The following is a 22,397-nucleotide window of genomic DNA, read 5'->3' on the forward strand; positions in this document are numbered from 1 at the left end:
GCTAATTACCATGTTTCTCTTTTATTAGTGTAGACTAGAGGCCTGGTGCACGAAATTCGTGCATGGGGTGGGGGGGCTCAGCCTGGCCTGCATTCTTTCCAATTCGGGACCCCTCGTGGGATGTCTGACTGCTGGTTTAGGCTCAATCCCAGCAGTCGGACATCCTCTTGCAATCCAGGACCACTGGCACCTAACCGCTCACCTGCCTGCCTGCCTGATCACCCCTAACCACTCTGCCTGCCTGCCTGATTGCCCCTAACTGCCTCTGCCCGCCTGCCTAATCGCTCCTAACCACCCTCCCCTGCCGGCCTGATCGTCCCTAACCACCTCTGCCTTGGGTCCCGCCACTGTGGCTTTGTCCAGAAGGAGGACTGGATGACCAGAAGATGTCTGGTCGACCCGGTCTAATTAGCATATTACCCTTTTTATTGTATAGACTAGAGGCCTGATGCATGAAAATTTGTGCAAGAATAGGCCTTCCTTCCCCCAGATGCTGACACTGGCTTCCCTCTGGCACCCAGGACCTGGGCTGCTTCCCTCCTCCTGCCACCCGCAGGCACCCGGGACCCGGGCTGGCTTCCCTCCAGCCCTGGCTTCATCAGGAGGATGTCCTGAATGATGTCCAGAAGACGTCCGGTCTAATTATATAAAATTGTGCTACGTTAAGGATTTTCCAGCCCTATTCAAATGTCTGCATTGATGACTTCTATTTTTTTTGCAAACATATTCCAAGACACATCTCCATGCATAAATGAGAGAAATGTATAATCTAAACCAATAGGGAAAATGCTGCAAACCATAGTATACACACTTGACCTTGTCAAAAGCCTAAAAGCAATGGAGTAAACCAAAAGTTGTCCAAACCCATATCCTTTGTTAGGGCAACGTTGTTTAATTAACATCGAGCTTCCAGAAATCAAAATATGGTCAACTCCTATGATGACTAAATAATATATTAAAGGAGATAGCAGTGTACAAGTGCCTCAATTATATAGTTTCCTTGTCTTTCAAATCACCTTAGAGCATTACTCCCAGGACAGTTTTGGCACCAAAGCCTCCATCTGCTTATAATTTCCCTTGCATTTTCATAGCTTTTTCAGTCCTTGCTCTCTTGCTCAACAGGAAGTCAAATTGGGTGAATCATTTCACCAGGCAGTCTTCATCTCTGCAACTCAGTTTCATTTTCCCTTCTTGCCCTTAGTAGAGGGTCACAGCCCTGGAAAGCTTTCTTTGAAAGAGCACTTTATAAAAGATGCAACAGCATCCTCTACTGACTGTGGCTCATAGTGTCCAAGGGGCACCAGCTCATTTGAGTGAGTAAAGTTTGGATCGCCCCTTCTTTAGTGCACTTACCAGTGATTTTTATTTCCTTACGTTATGCTCTTTTGGAGTGGAAAATTATGTTTGCACATGATACTATCTTGTGTAGAGAAAACCCTAAAACTCCACAAAGAAACTATTAGAACTAATAAAAAAATTGAGGATATAAAAATCAACATACAAAAATCATCTGCTTTTCTCTACACCAACAACAAACTATTCAAAAAGGAAATTAGGTAAATGGCTTTTGCACAGTGAAATATAATGGCTTTCAGCAGAATAGCATACCAGTTGTTTTTTTAAAAAACATACTTCTCTCCAGCTGGCATAGCCTTACTCCAGAATCTCAGAGCCTGGCATTTTGATTCTTCCACTAAGTCTTGTCACAAATTCCTCACATCTTTTTCCACCACTGACCCCTCCAACACCTATTTGACCATAGGGGCTGTCAAATCACATGGTCCAACTGGCAGGGCTGCTTGCATCCCAGTCCTTTCCTTGCATCCACATCACATAGCCCAGTATAAGGGCCATTTGTGTTTTTACTTGTGGAATATGCTGCCTCCAGAATCCATAAAGCCCAACTTGCATGTTGCTCTCTTCTTTTAATAGGAGGTATAAAATATAATACTTCAATTTTTATCAGGATGGGGTGTTCCAGCATACCCTTGATCACTGGGTTCATAAAAATCATACAAATGTGGCAGGCTCTGAGGTTTATCTGCTCTCCTTTGGAGTGCATATCTATAATAATAAAAATGTAATATGCTAATTAGAGCAGACGTCCTTCTGGATGAAGCCGGGGCTGCGCTGCGAGGGAAGCCCAGGTCCCGAGTGCCAGAGGGAAGCTGGTGCCGGCAACTGGGGGAAGGAAGGCCTACTCTTGCACAAATTTTGTGCATCGGGCCTCTAGTGTTTTCATAAGACCTTCTCTGTGCTTGTCCTTCTTGCTCATCTGAACCCAATCTGCATATAATCATCTATGTAATGGGTCAATGCAATTTCAGTGAGATGCCCAGTTGGTCCATATTTCTTTGAACTCCATTATAGGAGAAGGTGGGAGAATTAATATAGCACTGCAACAAAACTGTATGTGGATAATTTTTTCCCAATTCATGTGATTGTGAACTATTTATAATCGTCTTTCCACATTGGGATAGAAAAGAATATGTTTGGCAAATCAGTGGCTACAATATGGAGCCATATTGATTTTCTTTGGCACCAAGACTGTGTTGAGAACTACTATTTGATTGAGTACGTAGTAGTTGGTAGTCATCTTTTAGGATCCATCTAGTTTCCACATGGAACAGACATGAGTTAAATGAAGATAAGACGGGGAAAGCATCTTTGTATCGATTTGATCCTTAACAGTGGCACTAATCACTGCCATCATCCCACAGTACCAACACTACCAAACTGTGATAATACTTCTTGGCTGGGTGGGGCAGACTTTTCACATGCCTGTTGGCCATCTGTATGTTCTCTTTGGAGAAGTGTCTGTTCAGGTCCTTTGCCCATTTTTAATTTTGTTGTTTGTCTTTTTGGTGTTAAGTTGTATAAGTTCTTTACCAGTTTTGTATATTAACCCTTTATAAAATGTATCATTGGCAAATATGTTCTCCCATTTACTGGGTGGTCTTTTTCATTTTGTTGATGGTTTCCTTTGCTGTACAAAAACATTTTAGTTTGATGTAGTCCATTTATTTATTTTTTCTTTTGTTTCCCTTGCCCAATGAGATATGTCAGAAAAAAATATTGCTATAAGAAATGTCCAAGATTTTACTGTCTATGTCATCTTCTAGAATTTTTATAGTTTCAAGTCTAACATTTAAATCTTTAATAAATTTTGAGTTTATTCTTGTGTATGGTATAAGAAGGTGGTCTAGTTTCATTTTTTTTTTTTTTTTGCATGTATCTGTCCAATTTTCCCAGTGCCATTTATTAAATAGATTATTTTTATCCCATTTTATGTTTTTGCCTCCTTTGTCAAATACTAATTTATTATAAAGTCATAGGCTTACTTATGGGTTCTCTATTCTGTTCCATTTATCTATATGTCTGTTTTTATGCCAGTACCATGCTGTTTTGATTACTATGGTCTTGTAGTATAGTGTGACATTAGGTAGCCAGATTCCTCCAACGTTGTTCTTCTTTCTCAAGATTGCTGAAGCTATTCTGGCTCTTTTGTAGTTCCATATACATTTTTTGAATATTTGTTCTATGAAATACACCATTGGTATCATGATAGGAATTGTGTTGACTCTCTAGATTGTTTTTGGGTAGTACGGATATTTTAATGATGTTAATTCTTCCTACCCTTGAACATAGTATATGTTTCTGCTTTTTTTGTATCTTCAGTTTCTTTCTTCAGTATCTTATAATTTTCAGAGTATAGGTTGGTTAAATTTATCTGTAGGTATTTTATTCTTTTTGAAGCAATTGTGAATTGGATTGTTTTCTTAGTTTCCCTTTCTGATAGTCATTATTGGTGTATAAAAATGCAACCGGTCTCTAGATATTTATTTTGCATCCTGATACTTTATTGAATTCTTTTATCAGTTCTAGTAGTTTTTTGTTAGAATCTTTAGTGTTCTTTAGATGTAGTATCATGTCATCTGCAAATGAACATTTTACCTTTTCCTTTCCAATTTGGATGCCTTTTATTTCTTCTTCTTGCCTGATTGCTGTGGCTAGGACTTCCAGTGTCATGTTGAATAAGAGTGGTGAAAGTGGACATCCCTGTCTTGTACCCGATCTTAAGGGAAACACTTGTAGTTTTTGCCCATTGAGTATGATGTTGGCTGTGGGTTTGTTATATATAGCAACAAGACATTATTTTAATTGCTAGTTGTGCAATCAGGGCTTGTTTAGATTTACACGTTTGCTAAATTCTTTGCTTTTACATTCTGAGTTAAATATTCTTTTTTAAAATATGTTTTTATTACTTAGAAATAGAGAGGGAGAGAGAGAAACATTAACGTGATAGAGAAACTTTGATTGGTAGCCTCCCATGTGCACCCCAAACAGGGATTGGACCCATAACCTGGCTATGTACCCTGACTGGGAATTGAACCGGCAACCTTTCGGGACTATGCTCAAACTGAGGCACACTGGCCAGGGTGAGTTAGCTATTCTTACTAATGATGTAAATTATTTAATGGTCATTCAGCAATGCAGTCTTTGTCTGAAAATGATTTTATTTCCCTTTTATTGTTTAAAGTAGTAAACAATATTGGATTGACCTTTTCATCCCTATGCACTATGAGCTTGGCTGTACATTTTGTTGCTGTTCTGTCTTATTCAGCATCTTTGCAAGTCTGTAGTGAGGGAGAGGTCTGTGTTACCCCAGGCCCACAGAGTGGCTATACTCTGAAGTCTTTTCTAATGCTTGAGCCACTTTGAGGTTTTTTTCTTCCACACAAACACATCCTAATTTATAAAGTTGGCTTTATCTTCTTATGCAGTGAGGATGTGAGCAGGCTTTGTGAAGTTTCTCCCACAGCACAGTCCCGAGCCCAGAAGAAACTCACTAGTTACTTCTCTTTGCACCCTTGTATCCTGGATCAACTTGAATCACAGCACCGTTAGACGTAATCTTACTTTGTAACTGGCTACCTTCCACACCAGAGTGTAAGCATCATGAGGGGTAGAGAGTATCTAATTCAGGTGTGTCCTTAGCCCTTTGCATAGCACCTAGAGAATAGTAGGTATGTAAGCAATGATTCTTTTTTTTAATAATATATTTTATTGATTTTTTACAGAGAGGAAGGAAGAGGGATGGAGAGTTAGAAACATCGATGAGAGAGAAACATCGATCAGCTGTCTCCTACACACCCCCCACTGGGGATGTGCCCGCAACCAAGGTACATGCCCTTGACCGGAATCAAACCTGGGATCCTCAGTCCGGAGGCCGACGCTCTATCTACTGAGCCAAACATGTTAGGGCTGTAAGCAATGATTCTTAAATGAGAGAATATTGGATAAATGACATGTTTTTAGGGTATGAAATCTTAGGTCTATATCTGAAATTTGGTGGTGGTTCAGACAGTTTCCAGACTTTCTTATTAAGTTGTGTAGAATAGAATCTCAATAGAATAGATCTCTGTTATTGACAATATATTTTTAACTCAATAAAGGGGAGTTATTCATAACCTTCTGTATAATAATAACAGTAATACTATAATTAACATTGTAGCCCTTTTTGAGCAGCATTTATATTTGCATTTGATATGCATCCTCAAATGTAGTTGTAGAACAGCTGTCCTTAGAACTGACAGTATTGGTAGGAGGCATGTCCCACTAAAAATGTACAATCAGATATTATGTCTTTATTTTTAAACAAGACTTTGTTTAAAACTTTGTTTTTAACTTTGCTAAAACCTATTAGAGACCCAGGCTTTTTCTTTTGCATTGTTGTGAAATTCATGTCTTTAACCCAAATTTTTATGTAAGTAAGACTATAAGAGACTCAAGAAAACTATGATGACCAAGAAAAGAAATGTAACTATTTTATGTGGGTTATGATTTGTTGTAAGATTAGAGTTAGAAACAGACCTCTATCTCTAAATTATTGAGAGAATAATAATTCTAGCAACATTGAACATAGATTGACATGAACTAGTGCCTGCAGAGCAAACATTTTTTGTTTCGTTCTTTACTTCAGAAATTGTTCTGGTTAATTAAAGATAAAATAAATCAGAGTGTAACTAGTTGAAGCCAGGGAAAAAGGTCAAAATCACTCCAATAGTTGGTGCGTTGAAGATTTGCTGACATACCAGCAATGCATCGTATGCTTCCGCTTGCTCTGCTGATGCGGGATGCTGCCATGAGAGCTCCCACTGCTGCCCCTGAGTCCTGGATGTAGCCATCAGCAATATCACCAGCTGACACTAGTCTGAGTTCTGCATACAACCTCTTCTTCTTGGAAATCACTAACTTCTGACTAAACTCAGAGATGGTCCTTCTGATTGCGGGAGTCGAGGTTATATGCCTGTGTCTTAGTCGCAAGGAAGGTCAGGAAAGCAAATATCTGATATTTTCAGTCTCCATACTGTGAAACATGGTTCACCTGATAAGTTGGAGTATTCATGAAACATAAGAGTCTGTGCACCAAAATAAATGACAATTGTCCTCCAGTATGTCTCCAACAAGATTTTAAAGCAACTCTCTTTGCCCTAGATTGCATGCAACTTCTCAGTTACTTTTTCTCATACCACTTCCTAACTCCCAAGTCTAGGATTTGCCTTCCCTATACCCCAAAGACAATGCTTCCTGTGTTGGTCCTAACTAAAATGCAAGAAATCTAAAAATATCTCCACTAGTTACCACTTCAGTAGTTTCTGAAAAATTATGATCAACTACCTGCTTTGTGATGGCAGGGATTGTGTCTACATTCTCAACTGCTAAGGTATAGTGTCTGGGCCAGAATTGGTTTCAACAAATATATTCCTAATGACTTTGGAAATTCATCTCTCCCCACCTAATTAGCCCACTAAGCTAGGCTCTGAAAAACTCCATTGTTCCTGGTTTGTTACACCTTTTTTTCAGAGAGAGCAGAAATATATCCCATCATGGGGCAAATGTAATAGATGGGTAGCAGTAACCAGGGAAACTATACTAAGGACAATTTTGATGATACATTGAACTGATGTCTTTTTTTATTATTTAAATGTAGGTGGTATAAAATATTATGTTAGATTCAGGTGTATGAATAGTGATTTGACACACACCTTACTAGAGGCCTAGTGCACAAAATTTGTGCACTGGGGGGTGGCCTCTCAGCCCGGCCTGCACCCTCTTCAATCTGGGACCAGTTGGGGGATATCCGACTGCCAGACATCCTTCTCACAATTCAAGACTGCTGGCTCCTAACCATTCACCTGCCTGCCTGCCTGATTGCCCCTAACCGCTTCTGCCTGCCAGCCTGAGTACCCCCCTAACCGCTCCCCTGCCAGCCTGATTGACGCCTAACTGTTCCCCTGTCAGCCCGATCACCCCCAACTGCCCTCTCCTACAGGCCTGGACCCCCCCAACTGCCCTCTCCTGCAGACCTGGTCACCCCCAACTGCCCTCCCCTGCCGGCCATCTCATGACGATGTGGGGCAGCCATCTTGTGATGATGTGGGGGTGGCCATCTTGTGATGGGAGGGTGTGAGGGTCAATTTCCATATTACCTCTTTATTTTATAGGTAATGTGATCACCACACTAAGTCTAGTGATCATCTGTTGCTGTGCAAAGTTATCATAACACTATTGAATAAATTCCTCTTCACCGTTTTTACCCATTCTCTGCCACTCTCTAGCAAACATCAGTTAATGTTCTCTGTACCTATGAGTCTGTTTTTGTTTTGTTTTAGATTCTACATACAAGTAAAATAATATTCGTCTTTCTTGGTCGGACTTGTTTCAATTAACATAAGACACAGGTTGCTTCCATATCTTGGTTATTGTAAATAATGCTGCAATGAACATAGAGGTGCACATATCTTTTCAAGTTAGTGTTTTGAGGTGATTTTTTATAATATCCAGAAATGGGATTGCTGGGTTATATGGTAGTTCGATTTTTAGTTTTTTTTAATGAATCTCCATACTGTTTTCCATGGTGGCTGCATCAATTTATAGTCCCACCAATAGTGCACGAGGGTTCCCTTTCCTCCACATTCTTGAAACACTTATTTATTGACTTTTGATAATAGCCATTCTGACTGGTATGAAGTAGTATTTCATTGTGATTTTGATTTGCATTTCTCTGATATTTAGTGACATTGAGCATCTTTTCATATATCTATTGGCCATCTGTGTATCCTCTTTGGAGAAATGTATCTTCATGCCCCCTGCTCATCCTTTGATCAGATTGTTTGTTTTTTTTTATATTGGCTGTATGAGTTCCTTATATTTTGGATATTAACCCTTATTAGATATATTATTTGCTAATATATCCTCCCATTTATTAGGTTATCTTTTTGTTTTATAAATGTTATCCTTCCCTGGGCAAACGATTTTTAGTTTGATGTAGTCCCATTTGTTTAAGTTTGCTTTTGTTTCCCTTGTTTGAGGGGACATATCTAAAAATATTAAGAGTGATGTCAAGGAGTTTGTGGCCTATGGTTTTTTTTTCTATGCATTTTATAGTTTCAGGTCTTATATTTAAGTCTTTAATTCAATGAGTTTATTTTTGTATATGGTGTAAGGGCATGGTCCAGTTTTTTGTTTTTGCATGTACCTGTTCAGTTTTCCCAAGACACTGTCATTTCTTCATAGATTAATTCACTATATAAGTGAGGGTTTATTTCTGGACTCTGTATTCTGTTCCATTGATCTATGTCTGTTTATGTGCTGGTACCATACTGTTTGGATTATTATAGCTTTGTAATATAGTTTGAAATTTTCCCTTTATCTCCATCAATATTTTCTTTACAAGTATTGCTACTCCAGATTTCTTTTTGTATTTATTTGCTTGAGTATCTTTTTCCATGCCTTTCCTTTCAGTGTGTGTGTCTTTCAATGAAGTGAGACTCTTGTAGGCAGCATATAGATGGGCCTTGTTTTTTCATCCATTCAGCCACCCTGTGTCTTTTGCTTGGAGTATTTTGTCCATTTATATTTAAAATAATTATTAGTTATGTATTTATTGATGTTTTGTTAGTTGTTTTTCAGTTGTTTTTATATTCTCTATTCTTTTCTTCTTCTCTTGAGTTCTTTCCTTTTGGTTTACTGGTTCTCTGTAGTATTTTATTTGGGTTCTTTTCTCTTTATTTATTGTGGGATTTTTTATTTATTTATTTTTATTTTTTTGGTATTTTCTTGGTTTGTGAATGCCATGAGGTTCCTATATATCCGTCTATATCTACTGCAGTCTATTTTAAGGTGGTAGGTGTTTGAGTTCAAACACATTATAAAAGCACTATATTTTCACTCTCCCTTCACACTTGGTGTTTTCAAAGTCACATTTTATATATAATTTGGGTGTATCCTCTATTTATTATAGTTATAGTTAATTTTGCTGCTTGTGTCTTTTAACCTTCATCTTAGCTTTTTAAGTTGCTTATTTACTGTGCTAATTCTATGCTTGCCTTTACCTGCAAGATTTTTCCTTTCTTGTATTTTATTTCTGGTATGGCCTTTTATTTCCTGCATAAAGAAGACCCTTTAACGTTTCTTGTACAACTGTTTTAGTGGTTGGTGAAGAAATCCTTTAGTGTTTGCTTGTCAGAAAGATTAAATGATTTTTCCTAAGGTCACAAAGCTTACATAAGCAAGAGCTAGAATTTAGACCCCCCAGAACCTACCTTCTACTGCCTACATTGCTTTCAAAGCTATTTTCTATATTTAAAATGGGGCACTTTCTACTAAACAAAACATATTTACATTCATTTAACCTCATAATTTTTATTTTGGGAAAGTAAGCAGGACATTTTCCTTCTATCTATTTAACAATTTGCAATATTGAGGTTCAGGTTGTGTGTTTTGTTATGAGATTCCATAGCTAGAAAGTGTCAGAGCATGTAAAAAACTCGGGTCTTCTTAACTCTGAAACAGCAGGTACTAAACTATGAAAGGAGCATATATTTGCTTTGTTGGGTAAGCTGAACTCTTTCTGTATAGGAAAATTGAAGAGGAGAGTGGTGATCTACCCCCTCCAAGAACTGGGTATTTTTGTTTGTTTGTTTGTTTGTTTTTGTTTTACTCGGATTGAATACTAAGTAACTTTATTTCTATAAAAATAGTAACTGCAAAATAATGCACCAGACACAAATTATACATAGAAACTTTTAGAGCTGAAAAATACCTTAGAAGTTTGTTCATATCTCGAATTTTACAGCTGAGGAAACAAACCTGCCTAAAGTGTAATATTTCACTCTTTAATATTAGCGCTTGGTCTAGAAAGCTGGGTATCCCCAAGCACTTGCTCCCAATCCCAGCTTCCTCTATTTATAGCATAAAGATCATCCCTCCAAAACTATGGCACGAAAACAACTTTTCTATTTGCTCCTGGAGACAGAGAAAGGTTTTATATTGTCAAGAATGTTCCCAGGTTGCAGTGGTGAAAAGAACACATGCAGGTCTGTATGCCAGAGATATAGCTATGGAGATGCCATGGAAATATAGATATTAATGCTTTCAGTTAGAGCATTAATACGGAAAACACAAACACTGCTTGCCTGTTGCATTGCAAACAGTTACTCCTCAAATGCTTCAGACAATTGGAGAGAAAATATTTTTCAATATTTTTTTCTTTATCCTACTGAGGAATAGTTAAGAGTGGCCAGCAGATGCCACTGTTGTCAGTTTTAAGTAAATTTTCCTGTTTCAAATAAAGATGAGTCATTAGAGGGGTAAAAAAAATGTGGCAAGTATGGTGTAACAAAAATAAGCATGTTATCTTAAAATAAATGACAAAACTAATGCACAATTGGGTCTTCTTATTTACCTTTAAACAAAACATTTAAATAGACAGTTGGCAACTAAAACACAAGCTGAATTATTAGAAAAAAATTGAACAAGAGTCATTTGTGTTTGAAAATAATAATGTTTACAAATCAAAATATATTGAGTCATAGCTATATTTTCATAGCACAGAATATATCCTATCCTGATGTGTGACATCAAAGAATAAATAAAAATCAATTCTGTTCTTTTTAAATGATTGTGGCAACTTAGAACATTTATATTTAGCAAAGCTGTACTAAGTTATGAATGAGTTTTCACTGAAAAATGTTCTATAGTGTGTTCACAACAATGTTTGTAGGTGTGAAGTCTTTTAAAGTAATTTAAAATATGTTGACCAATGTCACACCAATAAATTTAATAAAAATTTTTAAAAATAAAGTAGACCTACTAAACTTACTCCTTGAAAAAAGCATGCATGTTGGCTGTTGTTTACTTCTAGTCTGGCCTCCCAAATCCTACTCTGGGGCGTGATTGAACTCTCTAGGAATACCTGTATCTTCCTGAACATATTCTTGGGATGGCTCTTCATTTTTTAAAAACATCAATCCCACCAAATATCTCTAAATTATAGTTCATATAGATGTTTTCATATATCTTCTTGTGGAAGTGAATTGCTGAGTATTTTAATTTATTCATAATAAAATATTAAATCTCTACTGTGTAGACAACACTCTGATAGTTGCCATGAAAGATTCAGAATAAAGTAATATAGTTTCCATCATTAAGTGAAGAATATGATTGAGTAAAAAGTAAGGCTTTGTGTCTGCACAGATGTGCACTGTGCTAAAAAGTTTCTGCCATTATATGAAACTAGAGGCCCGATGCATGAAATTCATGCAAGGGGCTCGGCCCCCACCACCGCAGCGGTGGCCTCAGCCCCCGTCTGCTGCAGCTTCGTTGGGAAGGATGTCTGGTCTAATTAGCGTATTATGCTTTTATTATTATAGATGATCTTTAAAATGGTGATGCTTCATAAGGTTGTTGTAAAGATTAAATTACGTCATGATGTAAAGTGCCTCTCAGTATGTGGCATAAAATAGAAACTAAGCAAGTACTAGTTTTTACTCAAATAACCATCTTGGAGAGCAGGTAAGATGGGTGTTCAAAATCCTAATTACATACCAGGTAGAAAACAATAAGTGATGTAAGAAAGGAAAACAATACATGAAGAATTTAAAATAAAATATTCCCAACAGAATTGTCCAGGAAATATTTATGGAGGAGGTCACAACGAGCTATTACTTGAGAGAAAGTCAAGCATTTATAGTGTAGAATAATATAAGGTTGAGAAAGAATAGTATATAAGAGGAGAACTAATTAACCATGACACCCCATCTTTCCTACCACTCGCTTATCTGAAATAAACTGAGTCTGTTTAGAAATTAAGTGGTGAAATTTCTGAATTTCATAATTATACCATGGTTATGCAAGAGAATATCTTTTTTAAGTACATACTAAAGTATTATGGAATAAAAGTTCATGCTATAATCAACAACTCTCAAATTAAGAATAAATATGTGGATAGATATGTCTGTGTATAAGTACACTATCCTATATAATAACCTACATAATAAAAGCCTAATATGCTAAGTGTCTGGTCGTCCAGTGACCAGTTGACTGTTCAGCCAATCAAAGCATAATATGCTAATGATATGCTAAGGTTGCTCAACCACTCGCTATGATGTGTACTGACCACCAGGGGGCAGATGCTCTGACTGGTAGGTTAGCTTGCTGCTGGGGTCCAGCAGATCGGGACTGAGCAAGATGGGCCAATCACACCCTGGAGCCCTCCTGTGGTCCCTTTCCTGCCCCAATCATGCACTGGTGGGGTCTCTCTGCTTGGCCTGTGCCCTCTCACAATCTGGGAACCCTCAGGGGATGTCAGAGAGCCGGTTTCGGCCCAATCCCACAGGCCACTCCCCTCGTGAGGGCACCAGACGCAGGGCTCATGGCTGGGGAGCGCTGCTGCAGTACGAGCCTCTCCCAATCTGGACTGATTTGGCATGAGCCCACAGCAGGCACAGTGGGGCTGGGATGTCCGGGAGCGGCAGGTAGAAGCTGCAGGCAATGTTGGACTGTGGGTTTCGGCCCGATCCCCGCAGGCCCCCCGAGAGACCCCACACGTGCACGAATTCATGCATTGGGCCTCAAGTACACATATAAAAAAAAGAGAATGATGTAGCAAATGTGACAAAATGTTAAATTCGTGATTCCAGCTAAAAGACATATGGTAGCTATTTGTACTATTCTTGCAATTTTTTGTAAGCTTTAAATTATGTCAACATTTATAGGTAAAGTTTAAAAATGTGAAGGTGAATTATGGACATTTTGATAAATGAAAGCTGGATTTGTGCCAGCCAACTCACACTATAAGAAATAATAGAAACTCAGATCTATAAGAAAGAATAAAGAGGGAAAGAAATTTTAAAAGACACTTGATAAGCAAAAATTTATATGAAAATATATTCGGAGTTTGTAACACTTGACATATATTGTGATAGGTTAAGGATATATATATATATATATATATGTGTGTGTGTGTGTATATATATATATGTAATATCTCTCCATCCCTGGGGCAAAGAACTATATGTAATATATATAGTACTTTCTTGCCCCATTATATATAAATACAGTGGTAACCCTTGTATGAATTGAAGCTTTTAAAGGTATTGCAAGTTTCTGTCAGCCTCCTGCCCGTGTTCCTTTTGCCATCAGAAGGGTGAACAGCTGTTTCCATCCCAACTGCAATAATTTCAATTAAAAATTCCTTAGAATTTATGAAGTAATTTTAGATTCACAGACATTTTTAGTGAAAGATTCTTAAAGGAAAATGAAAACATGGTGTTAATGTATAACAAATATTTTTATTATTTAAATGTTTATAAATTTAAAGATTTTAATTATGAATGAAAACATTTATAGCAAATGTTACACATTTCATATTAATGTTTGTAACTGATTTAAGGCACATAGTGCAAAATACTTTATTTCTGATACAGAGATCCCTAAATGTTTAGCCACATTGGCACAAAATTGCTTTAGTACCTTATATGGTACAATATACCTCTAATAAATGTTTGGGGGGAAAACTTTGTGGGTAAAATTAATCTATTATTAACTGATAAAATTCTGTTAGTAGATTCAGTTTTGTTTTACAGAGTAGGTTTCCATATAAAAATATTATTTGTCTATGATTAGTTTAAAACCACATTATTATATAATACACAATTATCCACCTGAAAAAAATTTAATACCTGAGAATTTGTCCAAGGATAGTTAATTTTTACTATCTTTTATGTTCTGGCTTTGAGAAATCTTAGGTATAAAATAACATGAACATCTCTTAACATGAACATCTCTAATAAAAATTTTGCACATGTAAAAATAATTTTGTTTATTGAATCTTCAAAATTTCAATAATTCTCACTTCTGTATTTGATTAATAAAATACAGTATAAACTTTGAGAAAATAGATTTTTAAGAGTAGATATATACACGTGAGAGTTATAAAGACATAGAGAGCGTACACATTAAATTAGAGGTAGGTGTTTTAAAATTCTACTATATTATACCTTCTTTTGTATTATACCCACAAAAGTTATTTAGTATTTAACCCAAGCACACATTTTTAGGATTTTTAAAATTTGAAGCACCATCATTCACAATTAAAGGAATATAAAACAAGGTATCTATGCTGTATCAGTAAGTATAATGGCTATGTACTTTTTCAAAGTAACTATTGATTTACTACTATTCACCTGACATGAAATAATGTTTATGGTAGTTTTAAATAAGTTCATTTTCCACTTAACAAGTAGAGCAAACATTTCATTGTACAGTAGAATACTGAGTAGAGGTTTACATGTATGTTTATAGGTTTAACTGTGGTTGAGTCCAAGCTGTTAACTGCAATATTATCTTGGTATAATTCATCCAGACATCCTTGTATATTCCACCATAAATAAGTACTTTTTAAAAAAATATCCTGATTAGAGTTATATACCTATTAAGTTGAAGGCCTTGAAAAAATTAAGTGGGGATTTGACTCCCTGGTGAGCACCCTAAACAAAGTCACAGACCTTTTGGACACGGAAATCTCAGGAAGGGAAGATGAAAGACATGAGCACCGGTTATTTGCAGGTTCAAAGACTATCTCCTCTTTGGGACACACTTCTCACTTCTGAATGCTCAGATCACTTGAATTGGGAGGCCAGTCATCAGGTGAGGAACACACTTTCCACAAAACCCTCCACATCTGCCGTAGACTTTGGTTCCATCCTGAAAATAGGAAGAGGCAGAAATACAGGAGAATCTAATACATGCACAAGACAGAAAAAGCCAATTAGCCAAGGTTTCCTGTGACAATCACACTTGAGGTAAATGCCATGTCAGGATTGGTGGTTAGGGCAATGAGATAACCCACCTGAGATGCATATTAGCTTCTTGATTATTATATACCACACTATAATTTAGATGATTCATCTCAATCCACATATTTTCCATCCAGGCATCTATTTGCTTTAGTGAGTTTAAGATTTTCATCGACTAAATAAAAGTTATTTGGAGAAATACAGCCTGAAGAAAAGTATAGAAGGGGGTGGGGGAAAATTGGACTGAAAGCAGTAATTAGAACTTTTTTTTTTCCTTTTTAGTAAAGCAAAGCCATTCACAGAGGAATGATGGTCAGAGGTGGGTGAAAGGCATGGTCAGGACAAAGACACATGTTATTTCTAGACTGCCTTCCATCTTTAAGTCCAAAAGTCAAAAAACGGAAAACATTTTGATTGGATGAGGCAAAAATAGTTTAAACTGCAATTTTTGGAAAGGTAAAGGTAAAGTTATTTTGTTATTTTTGTGGTTTTTCTTTTAACCAAAAGAAGGAGGTTTCCTGGAACATTTTGGAATGGATGTTTAGAGATCAGGGGTTTTCGAAATTGACTTTTGTTTCAGAAGATTTTTTAACTCTCAAGAATCTGAGTAAGCAGAAAAGAAGGGAATGGCAGTAAAAATTCTAATTTACATATGTTCCTATCGCAGATTAAGTAAAAACCTAACCTTGGTTAAATCTATTGTGTTTGCATTCCCATAAGTATATTTGGGTTTCAGTTTCACATCAGATTTCAGGAAAGACCTTCATGTGTAACATTTTGATGAAAGTAGACATTCTCAGTTAATTAATCTTTAGAATAGAATTAAATAGAAGCAAAAGGAATGACTGTATGAGATATTCATATCTATTGGTGATGTCAGCCAGAGTTCAGTCTTCACGTTTAACCAAAAAATATTTAAAAGATGGATAAATAAGGTCAGAATATTTCATTGAGCTCGATTGCTCAGAATATATTTTAATTAACTTATTCCCATTCTTGTACCAAAATGGATTAGACCTAAATATGCCAAATGCAAATAGCTCTTCAATTTAAATATGTTTTAAAAGCCTACTGCTTACCAATATGCAAAACAAAAATTTAATTCTTTATTAATTAAAACAATTTCAGTCTTCAGAAATAGAATGTTTAAACCCTATAGTATCAAAAAATTGAATTTTCTTTATAAATATTCATAAAAGTAGGAGCATAAAAGAACTCATTCTTATCAAAAGAAAGCAATCAAAACAGTGGGCAGGGGCTATTGGTGGTGTTAATTTATGTACAATACAGGTAGGAACAGTTATAATGTAGATGTTAGTTTACTATGTAGAGAGTCATGCTAAGACATGGTAACTCTAATAGAAGCCACCTCCTAAAGTGTATGTGCTAGTACATCATACCAGCAGCAAAATTAAATGGGTTCTATTTTAGAGAATGTACAGGGTGGGGCAAAAGTAGGTGTACAGTTGTGGGTACATGAAACAGTTTATTTTTGTATTATTTTTCATCCAAACAACTGTAATTCTACTTTTGGCCCATGCTGTATGTGTTAGAGGTGAACACAAATAACATTGTTTTCTATATAGAGGAAAATATGTATAAAACCATAAAAATAGATTTAAAGAAAGCACTATAGAGGTTATTTTGTTAAATGACAAATGGCTGTAGCACCATCCCATCACTAAATCAAAGCAGTGAGATAAATAAACCAAAAACTTACATCTCACTTTGAAATATTAAAACCTACAAACCATTAAAGTTAAAAGCACTACCTCTTTCTGAAGTACCTGCCTTTCAAGTCATTAGCCCTAAACTTGAGCTGGATAAAATCTATATGCCCTGATATTATTATTTCATGCTCAGATATCTGTAGCCTGTACAAGAATTTATATGTTTACATAAAACCTACTTATGTACATAAATAAAAATGAACCCTATTCCATAATTTCATAAATTAATGTTATATTCCATTATATGCAATAATGCAGTCACCAACCTCATATACTAGTAACTCTACATTGAGGTAGAGGCCCTTTCATGCAAGTTCACCGCATAGATGTATTTCAGAAAGGCCTCCCGGCCCAGCAGGACTTACTTGTGATCTGTGGATGACGACAGAGGCGTAACTGCCCTGAGCCAGCCACTTGGCAGTGCTGGATATCTTCATCCCAGTTCCTGCCAAGTTAATGCTGAACCGCCCCTGGATGTAAACAAAAAATAAAAATAGATGGACATTATCAGATATTCAAGAATGCTCTTGATTGGAAACACCTGAATGTGAATTATATAAGAAAGGACTCAAATGGCTTCCTAAGGGTTTTCCTTTATAAAATGAAAGAATATTAACACAACCTTGCTCTAAAGAAAATGAACCATCTAAAAAACAAATTTAAATTGATTACAAATCTTCTCATACGAGAGACAAGTGAATTAATACCACACAATGTTGTTTGTGCACAAGTAAATCCATCCACCCCTCGGACTCTAAGACATGACAGATAGAGCCAGTGTTCCTGTAGCAACAGGCCAGTCCTGACGGTGGGACTGGCACCAGACTTGAACATTTCTCCAGGTGCAGTTTCTGACCTCTAGTTGCTAACTTCCCCGATAAGTTACACCTGGTTTGATGGATTTTCTGTTACTGTGCCTTTGGTGTTAAGAATATTAGGCCCTAACCCACCACACAAAACAACTGAATGTGGTGTTATTGTCCCAGCTATTACGTCCTTTGTAAGTACCCCAAGTGTATCTGGAGGTGATGCCACACGATTTACACATGTGGTGTGTGAGCCCCCTAGTGGCTGTATGATTTAATTCTTTTCAAGAAACAGAACCAATGAAGTCAAAATATTTCAGACTATCTCCATTAATATTTAAACTTTAACTGAGAAAATGCATAAAATTTGTCTTGCAGTACAGAATTATACACTGAAAAGTAGTACTTAACGCTAATTACATCTGCTGCCAATGTTCAATAAACTTACAGATATTAAGACATTCTGGGATCACATCACAATATCCCGTGGATAAGAATCATGAATCTTGAGCAAGACTAATAAAACACTGGGGGTTATATTATGTGAATGAAAGGCTAAATGCATTTTAAATATATGTATAATATGAATTAATACTATTGCTAAAAAACAAATACATATAAATTACTTTATTGATTTAGTTTTCTGAGCAATCTTATTTAAAAACCAAATTAGAGATTCAAATACATTTTAATACAATGATAACATGGAGAATTTTCTCCATAACAGAAATTATTTGATTTAATAATTTCCAAAGAAAACTTATTACATGTATCATTTGGTTATGAAATGTAGAATATGACCTGTATGTTTGCTTCATTGCTGTATTCTCAGAGCCCAGAAGTGGAACTACATTGATACTCAGTAAGTGCTTTTGATTGATTAATTCAAAAAGTAAAGATATATACATCTAAAATCTTCATGCTCATAATGAGTGACAATAATACTAGACACATTAAATTGGCAAATACTTGAATAAGAATTCTAAGGATACATTCTATCATTTAGTCAATCAGATATAATTTTGCACTGTATACCTCCACCCAATGTTAATAAATAGGCTTCTCACCAAATAACATTTCTTAAAAATGGAAATATATTCTGTGAGGTAGGTTTCCTATCACCAGCCACTTATTGAGTGTCCTGGTTGGGCCATGCGATATTTTCAAAACCAAATATTATATTCTTCTATTTATTCTTTAGCTCCCTGCTCAAGGTTGCTTGGAAGCATTCAAATATGTAGACACTGGAAGTGAAAGGAAAACAGCTGACAGGCGACTTAGCTATTTCTAGACCCAACTGATTGTGTAAATGAAATTACAACCTGTTTTTCCATTTCTCTGGACTAATTTTCATAAAATTTACTGATGTCCTTGTTAAAAAGCAATATAACACAATCTGAAAAAAATGGTAAAGCAATTCATCTAAAATTTGGGATGATATTGCTAGAGGTGAAAATACATTTCACTCAGTCAAAGTGGAGTGGCCAACCTGGTGTCAAGTACTGGGGGAGACAGATCTCATTATAAATCTGATGAGTGAAAAACATTGGTGGGGAAATGGACAAGGGTGGTCAAAAGAAACAAACTTCCAGTTTAAAAAAAATACATTCTGATGATGTAATGATCACTATAATAAATATAGTTAACAATGCTGTATTGTATATTTGAAAGTTGCTAAGAGAATAGATCTTAAAAGTTCTCATCACAAGAAAAAAGATTTTGTATCTATGTGAGGTGATAAATGTTGATGAAATGTAGAAATCATTTTACAATATATAAGTAATCAAATCATTATGCTGTATGCCTTAAAATGTCACATGACAATTATATTTCAATAAAACTGGAGAAACATAAATAAGTGAAATAGCATATGAGTATAAATAAATGTAATGCAATATGAGTATAAGTAAATGTAATGCAATGTAGAAAATTGTAAGTGCCATGAGAAGGATACTGGTACATTCCTATGGGACTTCAGAAGTAATAAGTGAAGGAATAAAATCATTAAGTAGTAACTTCCATTCCAAATACTTCATTTAAGATTAAGATGTAAACCTCCTCAAACCTAGTTTTTAACTTGAAAAATTAGTTCAACATAGGAACTGCATAAAAATTGTTTTTTAAAAGTAGTATAAGTTTACCTCCTCTTCTACTCAACATTTTTTTAGAGGAGGTCACTATAAGAAGTAAAATTCTTACCATTGTTAGAATGTTCATACTACTAAAAGGAATCTACAGATTCAATGCAATCCCTACCAAATACCAATGACACCTTTTTCACAGAACTAGAACAAATAAACCTAACATTTATATGGAACCACAGCAATCTTGATAAAGAAGAACAAATTTGGGGAGGTATCATGCTACCTGAAATCAAACTATACTCCAAGGATATAGTAATCAAACAGCATGATACATATATCAATGGATCAGAACAGAGAGCCCAGAAATAAACCCATACCTATATGGTCAACTAATCTATGACAAAGGGGGCAAAAGTATACAATGAGATAAAGGCAGTTTCTTTAATAGATGGTATTGGGAAAACTAGACAGATAAATGCAAATGAATGAAACTGGATCATTTCCTTACCCCATATACAAGTATAAACTAAAATAACAGAATTAAATGTTAAGACCTGAAACCATAAAACTCCTAAAAGAAAACATAGGCAGTAAATTCTTTGACATTGTTCTTAGCAATATCTCTTAGGATATGTCTCCTTGGGCAAGGGAAACAAAAGAAAAAAATAAACAGATGGGACTACATCAAACTAAAATGTTTTGCATAGTGAAGGAAACCAATAACAAAACAAAAAGACAATCTTCTGAATGGGGGGAGATATTCATCAATGATACATCTGACAAGGGGTTAATATCCAAAATAAACAAGGAACTCGTACAACTTAACAACAAAAACGGGCAGAAGAACTGAATAGACATTTATCCAAAGTGGACATACAGAAGGCCAATACACATATGAAAAGATGCTCAGTGTCACTAATCATCAGAGAAATGCAACTTAAAACCACATTTAGATATCGCCCACACCTGTCAGAATGGCTATCATCAATAACTCAAACAAGTGTTGGTGAGGATGTGGAGAAAAGGGAATTCTTGTGTACTATTGGAATTATAAATTGATGCAGCCTTTGAGAAAAACAGTATAGAGTTTCCTCAAAAAGTTAAAACTAGAACTACCATATGACCCAGCAATTCCACTCTGGGTATTTATCTGAAGAAATCCAAAACACTAACTCAAAAATATATATGTACCCCTTTGTTCACTGCAGCATTATTTACAATAGTCAGGATATGGCCGTAACCTAAGTGTTCATTGATAGATGAATGGATAAAAAAGAGTTGGTACATATGTAGAATGGAATATTACTCAGCCATAAAAAGAAGGAAATCTTGTCATTTGCGACAGTGTGGATGGACCGAGAGGAACAAGTAGAGTAAGTCAGAGAAAGACAAATGCCATATTATTTCACTTATATGTGGAATCAAAGAAACAAAATAAACAAACTCATAGAAACAGAACAAACTAGTGGTTGCCAGTTATAAAAAGAGTAATAAGGATGTAAAGTACAGCATAGGAAATAGTAAAATTGTAAATGCTAGGTATGGTGTCAGATGAGAATTGGACTTATCGATGATCACAATGTAAGTTATATGAACATCTAATGGCTATGTTGTACACCTGAAATTACTATAATATTGTGCATCAACTGAATGTACAAAATAAAAAAAATATTAAAGAAGTAGAATTCTGATAGCCAATTCAAAAGAACCAGGAATTTAAGAATGTGAAATATTTGCCTTTGAGTAATTGGCTCCACCAAAGAAAAAAGTAGTTACGGATATAAGCTAGAGGAGAAATATACAGGTAGATGCAAGTTTTACTTTGTTTCACTTCTTTGATGTGTTGGTCCATGTGTGCTCATTACATCATTGTTTTACAATTTTAAAATGTGTATGTATTTTATTGCAAATGGGATCTAGACCTATACATGTAAAGTAAATTGATTTGTAAAAATATCGAATTGATTTCAGAGAGGAAGATAGAGATGGAAACATCAATAATGAGAGACAATCATTGACTAGCTGCCTCCTGCACTCCCCCTACTGGGGATCAAGCCCACAGCCCAGGCACATGCTCTTGACTGGAATGGAACCCGGGACCCTTCAGTCCGCAGGCTGACGCTCTATCCACTAAGCCAAACCAGCTAAAGCATAAATAATTGATTTTAAAACTTTATAAGGAATGACAAAAACTAAAAGTTACACAAATTTTTAAAAAGAATAAAGTTGAAGGACCCACACTGCCTTATTTTAATGCTCATTATAAAGGTATTATAACCAAGACAGTGCTGTGTTAATGAGAAGAGAGAGATGTAGATCAATGTAAGATAATAGAGAGTCCAGAAATAGATACTTATAAATATTTCAACTGATATTTGACAAAGGTGGAAAGACAATTAATTGTATTTTCAACAAATGGTGTTAGGACAATTGGATGTCTATATTCAAAAGCCCACTCAGACTTCAAAATCAATCACAGGTCTAAATGTAAAACAAAATATAGAAAAAAAATCTCTGTAACTTTGAGTTAATCAAAGAGTTCTTAAATATGATCCTAAATACATAACCAATAAAGAAAATATAAATTTGACTTTATTAAAATTTAAATTTTCTTCTTTGAAAGACACTTAAAGA

The 22,397-nt window shown here is 35.7% G+C and overlaps 1 protein-coding gene across 1 annotated transcript in view; it reads right to left on the bottom strand.

Annotated features, from left to right (window-relative positions):
• Positions 1-13,727: 13,727 nt before the first annotated feature.
• Positions 13,728-22,397, bottom strand: part of ADAMTS20 (ADAM metallopeptidase with thrombospondin type 1 motif, 20) — a gene marked incomplete at its 5' end in the record, with an annotated part of 169,537 nt that continues 160,867 nt past the window's right edge. Inside the window, 2 exons of the mRNA XM_005881718.2 lie at positions 13,728-15,051; positions 17,239-17,343. Of these exons, the coding sequence (XP_005881780.1) occupies positions 14,962-15,051; positions 17,239-17,343 (195 nt within the window). The remainder of the gene's footprint in view (positions 15,052-17,238; positions 17,344-22,397) is intronic.

This window comes from Myotis brandtii, unplaced genomic scaffold, assembly GCF_000412655.1.
Source record: "Myotis brandtii unplaced genomic scaffold, ASM41265v1 scaffold686, whole genome shotgun sequence".
In the NCBI taxonomy this organism is placed as follows: domain Eukaryota; kingdom Metazoa; phylum Chordata; class Mammalia; order Chiroptera; family Vespertilionidae; genus Myotis; species Myotis brandtii.